Source organism: Procambarus clarkii, chromosome 19, assembly GCF_040958095.1.
Source record: "Procambarus clarkii isolate CNS0578487 chromosome 19, FALCON_Pclarkii_2.0, whole genome shotgun sequence".
Lineage (NCBI taxonomy): Eukaryota > Metazoa > Arthropoda > Malacostraca > Decapoda > Cambaridae > Procambarus > Procambarus clarkii.
The window spans coordinates 42,236,970-42,254,965 of NC_091168.1; the positions used below are offsets into that span (position 1 = coordinate 42,236,970).

The 17,996-nt window shown below is 42.4% G+C and overlaps 1 protein-coding gene across 1 annotated transcript in view; it reads left to right on the top strand.

Annotated features, from left to right (window-relative positions):
* The window catches only part of LOC138349646 (tripartite motif-containing protein 59-like), a 145,273-nt gene extending 141,738 nt beyond the window's left edge, over window positions 1-3,535 (top strand). Inside the window, exon 6 of the mRNA XM_069327311.1 lies at window positions 69-3,535. Coding sequence (XP_069183412.1) covers window positions 69-581 — 513 coding nt within the window. The 3' untranslated portion in view covers window positions 582-3,535. The remainder of the gene's footprint in view (window positions 1-68) is intronic.
* Window positions 3,536-17,996: the final 14,461 nt, after the last annotated feature.

Consider the following 17,996-nt stretch of genomic DNA (forward strand, 5'->3'; position numbering starts at 1 on the left):
GTTGTGATAACTAATATGATAACATTTTGTTATGCAGTTATCAGCATGATTTATTTCATTTCCTGCAGGAGAGTGAGGTTGTGGGCGTGCTGGAGCCCTCCTGCACCCTGGCGTTCCTTGACCTCGGGTGGGCGGGGTCAACAAGAGGGCGGGTCACCATCCAGCTGACCCCTGACAATCCGCTGGCCAGACAGTTTGTGTTGTTGTGTACGGGCCAGCGGGGCCACACCTTCCGCAACACTAAACTGTTGAGGGTGAAGTACAAGGGTCGCCAGGGGGAGTGTGTGGGTGGCGGAGACTACGAGAGTAATGATGGTAAGGGAGGAGCCCCACTGCTGCCTGACCTCCAGGGGCAGTACCGAGAGTCAGGCCAGGCAGGAGCTGTGTTGTCCTTCTATAGGCCGTGGGATCCCACGAGTGCCCAGTTCGCCATCATCACCAGGGACCGCCAGGATGGTGGCCAGTTTATAGATGTCTTCGGTGATGTGGTGAGCGGCCTGGATGTAGTGAGGGCAGCAGTCAACCACAGTGACATTACGCAGGTGACTGTGGTGGATTGTGGTGTTGTGCTGCCACTCTAGTTCACTATACCACCACCATCACTACTGTGGTGTTGTGCTGCCACTCTAGTTCACTGTACCACCACCATCACTACTGTGGTGTTGTGCTGCCACTCTGCCACTCTAGTTCACTGTACCACCACCATCACTACTGTGGATTTGTGCTGCCACTCTAGTTCACTGTACCACCGCCGTCACTAATGTGGTGTTGTGCTGCCACTCTAGTTCACTGTACCACCACCATCACTACTGTGGTGTTGTGCTGCCACTCTAATTCACTGTACCATCACTATCACTACTGTGGTGTTGTGCTGCCGCTCTAGTTCACTGTACCAGCACCATCACTACTGTGGTGTTGTGCTGCCAATATAGTTCACTGTGCCATCACCATCACTACTGTGGTGTTGTGCTGCCGCTTCAGTTCACTGTACCACCACCATCACTACTGTGGTGTTGTGCTGCCACTCTAGTTCACTGTACCATCACCATCACTACTGTGGTGTTGTGCTGCCACTCTAGTTCACTGTACCACCACCATCACTACTGTGGTGTTGTGCTGCCACTCTAGTTCACTGTATCACTACTGTGGTGTTGTACTGCCACTCTAGTTCACTGTACCTCCACCATCACTACTGTGGTATTGTGCTGCCACTCTAGTTCACTGTACCACCACCATCACTACTGTGGTGTTGTGCTGCCACTCTAGTTCACTGTACCATCACCATCACTACTGTGGTGTTGTGCTGCCACTCTAGTTCACTGTACCACCACCATCACTACTGTGGTGTTGTGCTGCCACTCTAGTTCACTGTACCACCACCATCACTACTGTGGTGTTGTGCTGCCACTCTAGTTCACTGTGCCACCACCATCACTACTGTGGTGTTGTGCTGCCACTCTAGTTCACTGTACCACCACCATCACTATTGTGGTGTTGTGCTGCCACTCTAGTTCACTGTACCATCACTATTGTGTTGTTGTGCTGCCACTCTAGTTCACTGTACCATCACCATCACTACTGTGGTGTTGTGCTGCCACTCTAGTTCACTGTACCACCGCCGTCACTAATGTGGTGTTGTGCTGCCACTCTAGTTCACTGTACCACCACCATCACTACTGTGGTGTTGTGCTGCCACTCTAATTCACTGTACCATCACTATCACTACTGTGGTGTTGTGCTGCCGCTCTAGTTCACTGTACCAGCACCATCACTACTGTGGTGTTGTGCTGCCAATATAGTTCACTGTGCCATCACCATCACTACTGTGGTGTTGTGCTGCCGCTTCAGTTCACTGTACCACCACCATCACTACTGTGGTGTTGTGCTGCCACTCTAGTTCACTGTACCATCACCATCACTACTGTGGTGTTGTGCTGCCACTCTAGTTCACTGTACCACCACCATCACTACTGTGGTGTTGTGCTGCCACTCTAGTTCACTGTATCACTACTGTGGTGTTGTACTGCCACTCTAGTTCACTGTACCTCCACCATCACTACTGTGGTATTGTGCTGCCACTCTAGTTCACTGTACCACCACCATCACTACTGTGGTGTTGTGCTGCCACTCTAGTTCACTGTACCATCACCATCACTACTGTGGTGTTGTGCTGCCACTCTAGTTCACTGTACCACCACCATCACTACTGTGGTGTTGTGCTGCCACTCTAGTTCACTGTACCACCACCATCACTACTGTGGTGTTGTGCTGCCACTCTAGTTCACTGTGCCACCACCATCACTACTGTGGTGTTGTGCTGCCACTCTAGTTCACTGTACCACCACCATCACTATTGTGGTGTTGTGCTGCCACTCTAGTTCACTGTACCATCACTATTGTGTTGTTGTGCTGCCACTCTAGTTCACTGTACCATCACCATCACTACTGTGGTGTTGTGCTGCCACTCTAGTTCACTGTACCATCACTATTGTGTTGTGCTGCCACTCTAGTTCACTGTACCATCACCATCACTACTGTGGTGTTGTGCTGCCACTCTAGTTCACTGTACCATCACTATTGTGTTGTTGTGCTGCCACTCTAGTTCACTGTACCATCACCATCACTACTGTGGTGTTGTGCTGCCACTCTAGTTCACTGTACCATCACTACTGTGGTGTTGTACTACCACTCTAGTTCACTGTACCACCATCATCACTACTGTGGTTTTGTACTGCCACTCTAGTTCACTGTACCACCACTATCACCATCACTCCTGCATCACCATGGACTGCGTGTTTTGATGCCAATGTAATTTAAGGACACACCTTCATCACTATATCATCATAACTTCACTATATTTGGTATTTATACTTTGGTATCATATACCTGACAATGACGGCTGTATCACCATCAATGCTATATCTTCTCAGTACTGTAACCTATCATTGTTGTATCACTATAGCCTCACTATCACCTCTATATATCACCATCACCTCAGGGCCCACACTTAGGGTCATATACTGACCATGTTGAGTAACAAATTGTTGGTGTCACTATATGACAGCTGTTGTCACTGTTATATCACCATCGGCTCACTATCACATAACACTGTCACTGCTACACCAACAACATTTCACTTTCTCTGCATTATCACCTCACACTGATATTTCCTCCTTACATTCACTGCTATTTCATCATCACCTCAGTATCACTGCTATATCGCCCCACTATCACAGCTATATCACCTCACTATCACAGCTATATCACCATCACCTCACAATCACTCAGGTGTGTTGTGATATTACCATACTGGACCATGGTGTGTTGTGATATTACCATACTGGACCATGGTGTGTTGTGATATTACCATACTGGACCATGGTGTGTTGTGATATTACCATACTGGTCCATGGTGTGTTGTGATATTACCATGCTGGTCCATGGTGTGTTGTGATATTACCATACTGGACCATGGTGTGTTGTGATATTACCATACTGGTCCATGGTGTGTTGTGATATTACCATACTGGTCCATGGTGTGTTGTGATATTACCATACTGGTCCATGGTGTGTTGTGATATTACCATACTGGTCCATGGTGTGTTGTGATATTACCATACTGGACCATGGTGTGTTGTGATATTACCATACTGGTCCATGGTGTGTTGTGATATTACCATACTGGACCATGGTGTGTTGTGATATTACCATACTGGACCATGGTGTGTTGTGATATTACCATACTGGACCATGGTGTGTTGTGATATTACCATACTGGACCATGGTGTGTTGTGATATTACCATACTGGACCATGGTGTGTTGTGATATTACCATACTGGTCCATGGTGTGTTGTGATATTACCATACTGGTCCATGGTGTGTTGTGTTATCACCATATGGGTGTGAGGTGGTGTTATGACCACACATACACCAGTATGATCATACTGTAGCTGGTGTATGATGTGCTCAAACTGTATAGTGATGTCTTGGCTGATTAGCCTAGTATCATGAATATTAATTTATGTAGGTATTCTCTTTTCGTCAACACACTAGTATTAAATGTGTATTGCCAATGTATGCCACATATATCTATGTGTATTATATATCTGTACCATAAGTCCTTGCCATGTATTTGTGGATATATATTAGAAGTCTAGTGAATAGCAGTAGCCTATTGTCATGTAGCTTGAAAAACATCCGTATATGCTTATATTATGGAATGCTACATAATGCTGTATAGGAAATATTATGTGAACTATGATGGAGAATGTATAAATTTAGGTCTCGGATGTATTACTGTCATGTATACTGTGTAATTTCCCTTTCATTATTGTTCATTACATTGTCCTCTAACATTAAATTAGATTATGGCACTGTGAGATATATACCATATGAACATAGTATTGATACACACATGTATATATATATACTTTATATTGTATTCATGTATACTTATGTATAATGGCTGGTGGGCAGATGTCTTGAAATCCTCCCTTAACCCCTCCTCCCCTCTCCCGCCAGTGTTACCATGTCTTGTCAATATGAATTCTTTGTTCACATATTTTTATATCATGATAAAATCTTTAATGTACTGAATTATTGATATGTATTATTATGTAAGGTTGTGTATTATAGTCTTTATTTTGTTGATATATGAATTACAAGTTCTTGATGGATATATGTCTGTATATGAGCTTGAGATATTTGATAGAGAGGAGTCAGCTGACTCATAGAGGTGGATACAGTATCGCTCCCGGCCAGCATGGCTCTGGGCGGTCACTCTTTGATTTTCTCAGTCGAGCGCATGTGTTGCCGCTATGGTCCTGGTTTTGTGACCTTATTTGTGTCATTTGACTGCTAGGATATTTGTCATGTTGCAGTAATGTATACCATGGATCAATTCTACCATTGTGCATCCTTGATACCAGGTGATAGGTGCTGTTATATATCTTAGTGAGGTGGGTACCTGAGGATCTGAAGTGATGCCATTGTGCTGTATATGATATTGATTCCTCATACCTCATTTGTTAATGGTTGTGACACCACCACCACCACCCTGTATTGGTATTAGCAGCATAATAGGCGCTAGTGTCCCACTGCGCCACGATAGAGCCTGGCGTCAGCTAGTGCTGATTGTATGCAGTTTTGAGACCTGTTGATGATCATGTCCAGCTTTGAGAAGCTGGATAAATCATTGAGTGTGAGTTTATAGATTGTATTCTTTTTTATGTTATGTTCATTTATGTTAATGCCCAGTAAACTGGAATATTTTTTGTTAGCCTTTCACACTTATTGATATTTGGCCAGGATATGTTTTCCATTGGTGCTGTAGGTTACTCCTCCTTAACATACATACATATATATAATGTGTGTATATATATATATATATATATATATATATATATATATATATATATATATATATATATATATATATATATATATATATATATATATATATATATATAAAACCTAGAAGGGGTACCACCTCTGGTGCAAGTGTAGGGACCCATAGCCTCAGAGAAGAAAATAAAGAGTACTCAGAGAAGACCTTGTGGATCCTCACTGAACACTTTGATATTTTCTTCTCCTACCACCCCTATTCTTTTGGTATGTATGTATATTTATCTAACTTTATTTGAAAATGTCATTACGCAAAAAAAGTTATAATATTGATTACATGCAGGGTACAAGGTTGCATGTCACAAGTTGAACAGCTCTTCCAGCTCCTCAGATGGCGGGCAGGAACCATGGATGCAGTGAGCATTTCCTCTCTGGATTGCCACACTAAGGCGCTGAAAAAGAAAACTGGCAGCTCTAGGGTCTCTAGTTGTTTCGATTAGCTTAGACCCCAACTCCTTCAAAAAGCTAGCAGCACTTTTACCCCAGGCACCAAGTGTCTCTGAGGCAATGGGGACAAAATTGTAGTGGTGCTCAAGGTCTCTGTATTTACGTGACTTGGCCGCTTCCCGTTGATTGGCAGCTCCTCCTGCTTGTGTAGCACTGAAGTCAACATAGGTATTGGCTAAAGTTGAAACGCAAGTGTAGTCCCACACCAACTGTCTACCATTCTTCCAGGGGTTCACCGTGATTCCATCTGGGCGACCGACAGGCTCATCAGAGTTGCGGGACACTAGGTAACGGGGCTCTCTCTCTGCTGGACAACCGGCTGTTGTAAGGCTTCTCTTAATAATGTCATTGACCTCGCCGTGTCTTGCATGCCATCCTCCTGTCCTTTGGCAGAGAAGGCCATGCCGTCCGTATCTGTCAGCCTCTGCCTCGCCGCAAATACACCTGTATTCGGTGTGGATTGGGGCAGCGAGGCGGAGAGCCACGGCAATTCGGAGGGCCTGCGGTGAGAGACGGGTGCCGGTTGCTGACATTGGGGTTGCTAATAGGAAATCACCTGCATGGGGAGCTGCTACAGCTCTAAGTCGGGTAGTGTCATGTGGTGTTGTCGCAGCTTCTAGCAAATTCGCAGCTTCTTGGTCGGCAATGGGGCGATCCCAGCTGGATTCCTTATGGGCTTTAGAAGGCGGTGGTTGGGGTGCTGGTCCTGCGAGAGAGACCCATTTGGTTGTGCAGTCTGTAAAGCTGGGATCATGTACCCCTGCCTGTTGAACTAGGTGCTCAGGTAGGATTTCCTTCACCAAGTTGTCAGACCCCACTGAAGAGGACAGGAACGCTGGTACAGCAATTTGTGTTGCTGTGCGCACGTCAAGGACCCCAAGGCCCCCGAGTCTGACAGGAAGGGAGGCTTGATTCCACTGTAGGTCACTGAGGGAAAGATTGAGGGCTTTTTCTAGTGTTGATTTCAGCAAGCTGTCGTACTCTTCTAATTTAATATTGTTGAAAGATGGCGAACATCTTAGAAAGTAGGTCAGCTTGGGGAGGGACAAGCATCTGGTGATGAGGTAAAGTGCATCATGAGCATCAATGTCTTCAATCCTCTCGTTCATCCTCTTCAGGTCAGTGATCTTTTTACCAAGGACCCCGTCGATGGCATTCCTTCCAAGAGGTGCACCTAGGAGTGCTGTCCTCAGGGTTGGTTGTATGGATGTCAGGCAAAACAACCTTTATTTGCTTTATTATGTGCTGGTTGGTGGAGGTTATTTCGCACTTGGAAGGGTTCAGGGTGAGGCCTAGGCTTGCTCCTTGCTCCTGGATTATTCTTATGTCGTCCAAGAGTGAGGCTAGGGAGCCAGCTAGAGTACCATCATCCAAAAACCAAATGTTGAGCTCACTGGACAGGTTATCGGTGACTTCCTTGATAACTAGACAGAAAAGAATAGGAGCAAGGGGGTCACCCTGTTGGACACCTTCTTGTGATTCAATTTCATGTTCCCCAAACAGCAGAGTTAGATTCTTGCTGTAGCATGAGTTTACAAACGGGTAGAGGGAAGGAAAAAGGCGATGAACTGCACTGAGTACTGCATCCCTTCTAACCAGATTGAAAGCATTTTTGAAGTCCTGCTTTATCTGGGCTTTTTCATTTGTAATGTTGGCAATGTAGGCTCTAGCTGCATGAGCCACTGCCTCACACCCTTGGGGAATGCTAAACCCAAGCTGTTTTGGCTTCAGCATGTCAGCTGCTGCCTGACTAACTGCTCTAGCAGCAGCCTTAGCGACGAGACGCCAGAGTGAATTGCCCACAGCTATCGGTCTGATTCCTCCATCTTTTTTCCTCAGGGCACAGAGGGTAGCGCCAAAAAAGAGAGGCGTATGGTCTCTGGTATGTTGCCAGCTAGACATGTGTTGGCGAATCTAGTTAGTTCCACCAGGAGGCCCTGTGCAATGTCTCCCAGTGCAGGGTTGAGCATTTGTTTGATGTGGTTGGGTCTTAGTCCTGTGAACCCACCTGCTGATCCTGGTGGGAAGGATAAAGCTGCTTTATGCACCATGGATTCGAGCACACACACGGGTTCTGCTCTGGTGACACCGACTAGGGGAACACTGTCGTCACGAGGAGCTCTGGGTGGGTGTTTTTCCCTCAGGGCTTGTGCTGTATCGGCATCCCTGGTGTATGTATATATATATATTATTAAATATGACCGAAAAAGTAAGATTAATAATTCTAACACGAATTTTCTCAATCTTTCGTACATTACGCTTCACTGTTGGAGGTAAATCAAAAATTAATTCTCCAAAATTCATTTTTATTTCTAGTCTGACGCGACACGGGCGCGTTTCGTAAAACTTATTACATTTTCAAAGACTTTAGTTCACAAATACACAACTTAATAGAACTTACGTATCTCAGATTTTATATCTACATTTGAGTGAGGTGGGAGGGGTGATGTGGCATTAACACAAGACAGAACAAGAGGGGATATTAATAGGGTATTAAAAGTATCAACACAAGACAGAACACAAACAATGGGTATTGAATAGAAGTGTTTGTAGAAAGCCTATTGGTCCATATTTCTTGATGCTTCTATATTGGAGCGGAGTCTTGAGGTGGGTAGAATATAGTTGTGCAATAATTGGCTGTTGATTGCTGGTGTTGACTTCTTGATGTGTAGTGCCTCGCAAACGTCAAGCCGCCTGCTATCGCTGTATCTATCGATGATTTCTGTGTTGTTTACTAGGATTTCTCTGGCGATGGTTTGGTTGTGGGAAGAGATTATATGTTCCTTAATGGAGCCCTGTTGCTTATGCATCGTTAAACGCCTAGAAAGAGATGTTGTTGTCTTGCCTATATACTGGGTTTTTTGGAGCTTACAGTCCCCAAGTGGGCATTTGAAGGCATAGACGACGTTAGTCTCTTTTAAAGCGTTCTGTTTTGTGTCTGGAGAGTTTCTCATGAGTAGGCTGGCCGTTTTTCTGGTTTTATAGTAAATCGTCAGTTGTATCCTCTGATTTTTGTCTGTAGGGATAACGTTTCTATTAACAATATCTTTCAGGACCCTTTCCTCCGTTTTATGAGCTGTGGAAAAGAAGTTCCTGTAAAATAGTCTAATAGGGGGTATAGGTGTTGTGTTAGTTGTCTCTTCAGAGGTTGCATGGCTTTTCACTTTCCTTCTTATGATGTCTTCGACGAAACCATTGGAGAAGCCGTTATTGACTAGGACCTGCCTTACCCTACAGAGTTCTTCGTCGACTTGCTTCCATTCTGAGCTGTGGCTGAGAGCACGGTCGACATATGCGTTAACAACACTCCTCTTGTACCTGTCAGGGCAGTCGCTGTTGGCATTTAGGCACATTCCTATGTTTGTTTCCTTAGTGTAGACTGCAGTGTGGAAACCTCCGCCCTTTTCCATGACTGTTACATCTAGAAAGGGCAGCTTCCCATCCTTTTCCATCTCGTAAGTGAAACGCAGCACGAACTCTGCTCAAATGCCTCCTTCAGCTCCTGCAGATGTCTGACATCAGGTACCTGTGTAAAAATGTCGTCAACATACCTGCAGTATATGGCCGGTTTCAAGTTCATGTCGACTAAGACTTTTTGCTCGATGGTACCCATATAGAAGTTTGCAAACAGGACACCTAGGGGAGAACCCATGGCGACCCCATCTACTTGCTTATACATGTGCCCATCCGGGCTCAAGAAGGGTGCCTCTTTAGTACAAGCTTGGAGTAGTTTCCTCAGAATATTTTCTGGTAAGTCAAGAGGAGTACAGGCTGGATCACGATACACTCTGTCGGCTATCATTCCGATTGTCTCGTCCACAGGTACGTTGGTAAACAGCGATTCTACGTCCAACGAGGCTCTTATCCCTGTGGCCCGTGTGCCCCGCAGTAAGTCCACAAATTCCTTTGGAGACTTCAGGCTGAAGGCGCAAGGAACATAAGGAGTCAGCAGGCCGTTGAGTCGCTTCGCCAGTCTGTACGTGGGTGTGGGTATCTGGCTAATGATTGGCCGAAGTGGGTTTCCAGGCTTGTGCGTCTTGACATTTCCATACGCATATCCAGGTTTATATTCCCCAATGATCTTTGGCAGGTGGAGTCCGGATTTCTTGGCGTTCACAGTTTCGATCAGTTTGTTGACCTTTGCTTTTAATTCGGCTGTAGTGTCCTTCGTTACCCTTTGGAACTTAGTTTGGTCAGAGAGTATGATGTTCATTTTCGCCAGATATTCGTCTTTTTTAAGAATGACATATATGTCATTCGCAGAGTTCCGTGCTGCGTTTCACTTACGAGACGGAAAAGGATGGAAAGCTGCCTTTTCTAGATGTAACAGTCATGGAAAAGGGCGGAGGTTTCCACACTGCAGTCTACACTAAGGAAACGAACATAGGAATGTGCCTAAATGCCAACAGCGACTGCCCAGACAGGTACAAGAGGAGTGTTGTTAACGCATGTCGACCGTGCTCTCAGCCACAGCTCAGAATGGAAGCAAGTCGACGAAGAACTCTGTAGGGTAAGGCAGGTCCTAGTCAACAACGGCTTCTCCAATGGTTTCGTCGAAGACATCATAAGAAGGAAAGTGAAACGCCATGCAACCTCTGAAGAGACAACTAACACAACACCTATACCCCCTATTAGACTATTTTACAGGAACTTCTTTTCCACAGCTCATAAAACGGAGGAAAGGGTCCTGAAAGATATTGTTAATAGAAACGTTATCCCTACAGACAAAAATCAGAGGATTCAACTGACGATTTACTATAAAACCAGAAAAACGGCCAGCCTACTCATGAGAAACTCTCCAGACACAAAACAGAACGCTTTAAAAGAGACTAACGTCGTCTATGCCTTCAAATGCCCTCTTGGGGACTGTAAGCTCCAAAAAACCCAGTATATAGGCAAGACAACAACATCTCTTTCTAGGCGTTTAACGATGCATAAGCAACAGGGCTCCATTAAGGAACATATAATCTCTTCCCACAACCAAACCATCGCCAGAGAAATCCTAGTAAACAAAACAGAAATCATCGATAGATACAGCGATAGCAGGCGGCTTGACGTTTGCGAGGCACTACACATCAAGAAGTCAACACCAGCAATCAACAGCCAATTAATGCACAACTATATTCTACCCACCTCAAGACTCCGCTCCAATATAGAAGCATCAAGAAATATGGACCAATAGGCTTTCTACATACACTTCTATTCAATACCCATTGTTTCGTGTTCTGTCTTGTGTTGATGAAATTAATACCCTATTAATGCCACCTCTTGTTCTGTCTTGTGTTGATGAAATTAATACCCTATTAATGCCACCTCACCCCATCCACCTCACTAAAATGTAGATATAAAATCGGAGATGCGTAAGTTCTATTCAGTTGTGTATTTGTAAACTAAAGTCTTTGAAAATGTAATAAGTTTTACGAAACGCGCTCGTGTCGCGTCAGACTAGAAATAAAAATGAATTTTGGAGAATTGATTTTTGATTTACCTCCAACAGTGAAAAGAAATGTACGAAAGATTGAGAAAATTCGTGTTAGAATTATTAATCTTACTTTTTCGGTCATATTTAATAATATATATTTATATATATATATATATATATATATATATATATATATATATATATATATATATATATATATATATATATATATATATATATAATATATGTAGCAGTCTTTCTTGTAAACATATGTTATTGAATATGACTGAAAAGGTAAGATTAATAATTCTAACACGAATTTTCTCAATATTTCTTATGTTTTTCTTCACTGTCGGTGGTAATAAACATATCAATTCTCCAAAATTCATTTTTTAATTGTTTGACGCCTGTACGCGTTTCGTAATGCTTATTACATTTTCAAAGACTTAATTTACACACAGATTCATTGAACTTATACTCATATTGGGTGAGGTGAGCAAACTTATGACAAACACAAGACAGAACACAGAACAATGGGTATAAATTGGTAATGAGAACTGCAGAAGGCCTATTGGCCTATACTTCCTCTTGTTGCTTCCATATTGATTTGGGGTCTTGAAGTGGGTAGAATATAGTTGTGCATTAATTGGCTGTTGATTGGTGGTGTTGACTTTTTGATGTGTAGTGCCTCACTGATGTCGAGCCGCCTGCTATCACTGTATCTATCAATGATTTCTGTGTTGTTTGTTAAGATTTTTCTGGTGATGGTCTGGTTGTGAGAAGAGATTATATATTCCTTGATGAAGCCATGTTGCTTATGCATTGTTAATCGCCTGGAAAGAGACGTTGTTGTCTTGCCTATATACTGAATTCTTTGGGGCTTACAGTCCCCAAGTGAGCATTTAAAGGCATAGACGACGTTGGTCTCCTTTCAGGCGTTCTGCTTGGTATCTGGAGAGTTTTTCATGAGTAGATTGGCCGTTTTTTGGGTTTTATAATAAATTGTCAATTGTATTTTCTGATTTTTGTCTGTAGGGATAACGTTCCTATCGACAATATCTTTCAGGACCCTTTCCTATGTTTTATGAGCCGTTGAAAAGAAGTTCCTGTAAAATAGTCTAATATGGGGTACAAGTATTGTGTTGGTTGACTCTTCAGAGGTTGCATGGTGTTTCACCTTTCTATTTATGATGTCTTCAATGAAACCGTTAGAGAAACATTTGTTGACTAGGACCTGCCTTACCCTACAGAGTTTTTCATCGACTTGCTTCCAATCTGAGCTGTGGCTGAGAGCACGGTCGACGTAAACATTGACAACACTCCTCTTGTACCTGTCTGTGCAGTCACTTTTGGCATTGAGGCACATTCCTGTGTTGGTTTCCTTTGTGTAGACTGCAGTGTGGAAGCCTCCGCTCTTTTCTGTGACTGTTACATCCAGAAAGGGCAGCTTCCCATTATTCTCTATCTCGTAAGTGAAGCTCAACACAGAATTCTGCTCAAATGCCTCCTTCAGCTGCTGCAGACATCTGGCATTAGGTACCTGCGTAAAAATGTCGTCAACATACCTGCTGTATATGGCGGGTTTCAAGCCCATGTCAACTAAGAGGCACCCTTCTTGAGCCCAGATGGGCACATGTATAAGCAAGTAGATGGGGTCGCCATGGGTTCCCTCCTAGGTGTCCTGTTTGCGAACTTCTACATGGGCACCATCGAGCAGAGTGTCTTAGTTGACATGGGCTTGAAACCAGCCATATACTGCAGGTATGTTAACTACATTTTTATGCAGGTACCTGATGGCAGATGTCTGCAGCAGCTGAAGGAGGATGAAACAGCTGGATGCTGTTTCCTCTTCCTCAGGTTTTGTTTTTGCCTTCTCCCCTCTTCTCCTTTTGACCTTTTGCCATTTTTTATTATTATTTCGAACATCTTCTGTTTTGACGCCCGGATGTTTGGGGAGGCACACTCTCACTCAAAGAACTGTGGTACCCGACGTTGCGAGGGAGGGGACGCTTTTGATGTCAATCCTCGCCATCGTTGCTAAACCCGATCTCGATGGACTGACGGTTCTTAAGGTGATGATTGCGGGGTGTATACTCATGACGACCCCTGGGGGTGGGGGCCCATCTTGTTGGGTATCCTATCCTCTAATTGTGGCTCCATAGTGGGTATGGGGGCTTATTCATGAATGAAATTATTACCTGCTCATTTATATGCCGCTGAATGATCTTTTTATAACTTCCCAGGCTCGTGGGGTGGGTGTCCAAGCCCCGAATCAGACTGTATTAGAAGACTGGGCTCTGTAGTCCTTGCTACATTGGGCCCAGACTAAGCTACTCCTTTGACCCTCCTGACTCCCCCCCCCCCCCCTCCAGTCACCTCCCACCTCAGAGAGAGGGTTGAGCCCCAAGACCCCAGTGATGACCACCTCATCACCTGGAGTGGCTCCTTCTCTCATTGTGACAACTGGGCCTCTTACATCCCTCTTACTTGGGGTGCTTGGTGCCAACCCCCCCCCCCCCCCCCCACTCACAACCACACTCGCACGATTCCTTTCAGTGCTAATATGTTCCACTCCTTGTTTGGTTCTGCAACGTGGACTAAATACTTTGATCTCAACCATCTGGATTCTACACGGCCTGATGATTTCTCCTCCATAAACACCCCGTTGATTCAGTGGATACCTCTATTACTTTTAACCCCACCCATACTGGTACAGGTGTCGAGGTGCTGAGAGGCATTTGGAAGGTCATTAATGTAGATGAGCAGGAGGAGAGGGCCAAGTATGCTGTCCTGAGGAACACCAGTGTTGATGGGTAGGGTGGGAGAAATGGAATTATTCACAGAAACATATTGGAGCCTGTCAGTAAGGTAAGACTGAAGGTATTGCAGGGAGTGACCTCTGACTCCATAATGATGTAATTTAAGAAGAAGATTTTGGTGGTTGACAGTGTCAAAAGCCTTACGTAGGTCCACAAAGAACCCAACAGGGAACTCATTTTTATCAAGAGCTGCATGTATCAAGTTAATCATACTAATCAGTGCATCGTTAGTGCTTTTTTTGGGTCTGAAGCCATATTGGCAAGAGCTAAGTATATTGGATATGGTTAGATAGGAGCAAAGCTGCTTGTAGATTAGCTTTTCAAATATTTTTGACAAGGTTGGCAGAATTTATATAGGTCTGTAATTGTTGACATCAGTGAGATCACCACATTTATTGACTGGGGTTACTCTCGCTTTTTTTTATAGAATATCCAGAAAGGTTTGGAGTTCAAGTGATTTGTTGATGAGCAATGCAATGGGAGGAACTAGAAATCTGAAGGCTGTTTTGTAAATTAGAGATGGTATCTCATCAAGGGCACTTGACTTAGTTTTTAGGGAAAGGATTATCTCATTAACATCAGTCGAATTAGAAAAATTGAAATTAGAATTAACATCAGTGGATTTGAAAAAAGTACTGAATTAAATAAAGTCCATCTTTGGGTAACTGCTGAGAAACTCAACCTTAACATTGACAAAACTTTCTATATTTTGTTTGGTAATAAATCCTCAAATCAAATTAATTTAAGAATAAACAAAATCCATATTAGTAGCAAAGTAGATGGTAAATTCCTTGGTGTCTTTATCGATAACAAGCTGAATTTCCAGGGACACATTCTAAATATAGCAATAAAAAGTTCCTAAAACTGTTGGCATTCTTTCTAAGAGCAGATATTATGTACCTCGCCCTGCCCTGGTGATGCTCTATTACTCTCTCGTCTATCATCCTCCGAATTGACAGTACGATTTAATACTAAGTACATTTCCTTACTGTCATACATAGTACATAATTGCACTTATGGGGCTGTAACACTTACCTCCCCATTTATTCTCCGCGTTTTATGTTAAGACACTCAGAATTTTTGAAAGAAGTTTTCAAATTAAACTTGCTGTACACAAGTTTTAAATATCTGGAATTTCTTTTTCAGTTTTAATAAACAATTGAGATTTTATACAAAATTTGAAAATATCCTGAGTTACTTTACAATTTAATAATATATTTTAGTTTTGTTTTATAAAACTGTAATATCATTATAGCTATAGGTTAAGTACTAATTGTAATTAAGAAGCAATAAAATGCTTATCTTCAAACACTAAGATGGTTAGGTAAGGTCGTGGTTTTCTATTCAGCTTTTTAACTAAACTCAAATATTCACAATATATTTGACAGTACAATTTAATACTAAGTGAAAATAAGTAATATTTTCTTTTTCAAGAATTTTCAAAGAATTACTCATCATTTCTATCTAAAATAATTAGAAGAGCCAAAATTAAATACTACGAAGATAAATTTACCCACACAAAGGGCAACATTAAGAAAACATGAAGTACAATTTCACAAATATTGGGATCAAAGAATATTTTAAGTAACAAACCAATAATCCTGTGAAAAATCGATGGTCTGCTTTCAGCCTCTGATACTGCTTTTGAGTTCAATAGGTTCTTCTCTGCCATTGAGTCATCCCTTACAAATGATATTCCATCTTCCAGTAGTAATATTCAGGACTATCTACAGGTAACTATCCACAGTCTCTGTACCTAATGCCTACTAATTCCACTGATGTTACTGACATAATCCTTTCCCTTGAAACCAAGTCTGGTGCCCTTGAGAGATACCAACTCTTATTTACAAAAAAGCCTCCAGATCTTTAGCCCCTGCCATTGCATTGCTCTTCAACAAGTCACTTGAACTCCAAACCTTTCCAGAAATTCTAAAAAAGCGACAATAACCCCTGTCCACAAATGTGGTGATCCCACTGATGTCAACAACTTCAGACCTATATCAATTCTGCCAAACCTGTCTAAAATATTTGAAAAACTTATCTACAAGCACCTTTACTCTTATCTAGCCAAACACAATATACTTAGCTCCTGTCAATATGGCTTCAGACCCCATAAAAGCACTAACGATGCGCTTATTTGTATGATTAACTTGATACATGCAGCTCTTGATAAAAATGAGTTCCCTGTTGGGTTATTTGTGGACCTGTGTAAGGCTTTTGACACTGTCGACCACCAAAACCTTCTTCTTAAATTACAGCATTATGGAGTCAGAGGTCACTCCCTGCAGTACATTAAGTCTTACCTTACTGACAGGCTCCAGTATGTTTCTGTGAATAATTCAATTTCTCCCACCCTACCCATCAACATTGGTGTTCCCCAGGGGAGCATACTTGGCCCTCTCCTCTTTCTCATGTACATTAATGATCTTCCAAATGCCTTCCAACATCTCAAACCAATTCTATTTGCTGACGACACGACCTTCATTTACTCCAGTATTGACCCCCTTGCTCTAAATGTCACAGTGAATACTGAGCTAAATAAAGTCCATCACTGGCTAACTGCCAATAAACTCACCCTCAATATTGACAAAACTTTCTATATTTTGTTTGGCAATAAATCCTCAAATCAAATAAATCTCTACTTTAAATAAATAAATAAAATTTAATAAATAAATCTTTGGGTTCTATTACCCAAAATTATTTACGTCCTCTAATTACTCAACACAAAGCTGCTATTAGGACAATATCTAACTTTGGCCCCAGACATCACTCGGTACCTCTACTCAAATCTCTGAATGTGCTAGATATTAAGTCACTGCACATCCTCTCATGTGTATTTTATATATATAAAACGCTGAACTGTAATGTCAATCCTGACCTTAAAAGCTTCCTATAAGGTTGTAACAGATCCCATGAGCACCACACCAGAAACAAATACCTATTTGATATTCCAAGAGTACGACTTAGTCAAACTAAAAATGCTTTACAAATCAAGGGACCCAGAATATGGAATGACCTTCCCAACTATATTAGAGACTGTACCTCTCCCAACCAGTTTAAGATCAAAACTAAGTACCACCTAATTAACAAAATGTAACCTACCTCACCCCTAAATGTCAACCCATGTCTACGATTTTAAACAATGCTGTTTGTTGACCAAATTGTATTTTTGTTTTTTCTGCCATGTTCCCCCCCCCCCCCTTTTTTTTATTTTTTTATTATTTTTTCTCAACACATTTTATACTTTAATCTCAATCAGTATTAAGTTTTAGTCTTAGTGTTTTTCCTGCTCGAAACGCTTTGCGTAATAGTGGCTTTAGGCATTGTATGTACTAGCTCTATCTATAAATCCATCAACTTTTGTATCTCACCTTGTATGTATGTACTTTACCTGAATAAATATTTGTATTTGTATTTTTGTAATTGTCAAAATGATGTACCTTGCATACATCAGATCTTTAGTGGATTATGCTGCACCTCTGCTTGTTTTGATGCCTGAAAGAAAGCTTGAGGGGCTTGAAAAACTGCAGAACGAAGCCTTGAAGATTATCCTTGGGTGCCCTCGTACCACAAAGATACTTAACATGAGAAAGGAACTTAATATTTTGAGCGATGTTGATTGTGTTACTGAAATTAACTGTCAAATTGGTATAAAAATGCTTAGGCTAACTCATCCTAACCCTTGCCCAGAAGCCCTCCAGAATTTCTTTATTGAAGGTCAACATTGTTCCAAATGGATAACAAAAACTGGAACTCAACTCAGAATGTATCAGGCTTATGATTTGTACCAAGAGAGAGACAACAACGGCACTTTCATGCATATTGATGCTCTGTCCACAGAGCATTCTCTCTCTCAAATCATATACACTGATGGTTCCCTACACCGCCCCACGGGTGCAGCTGG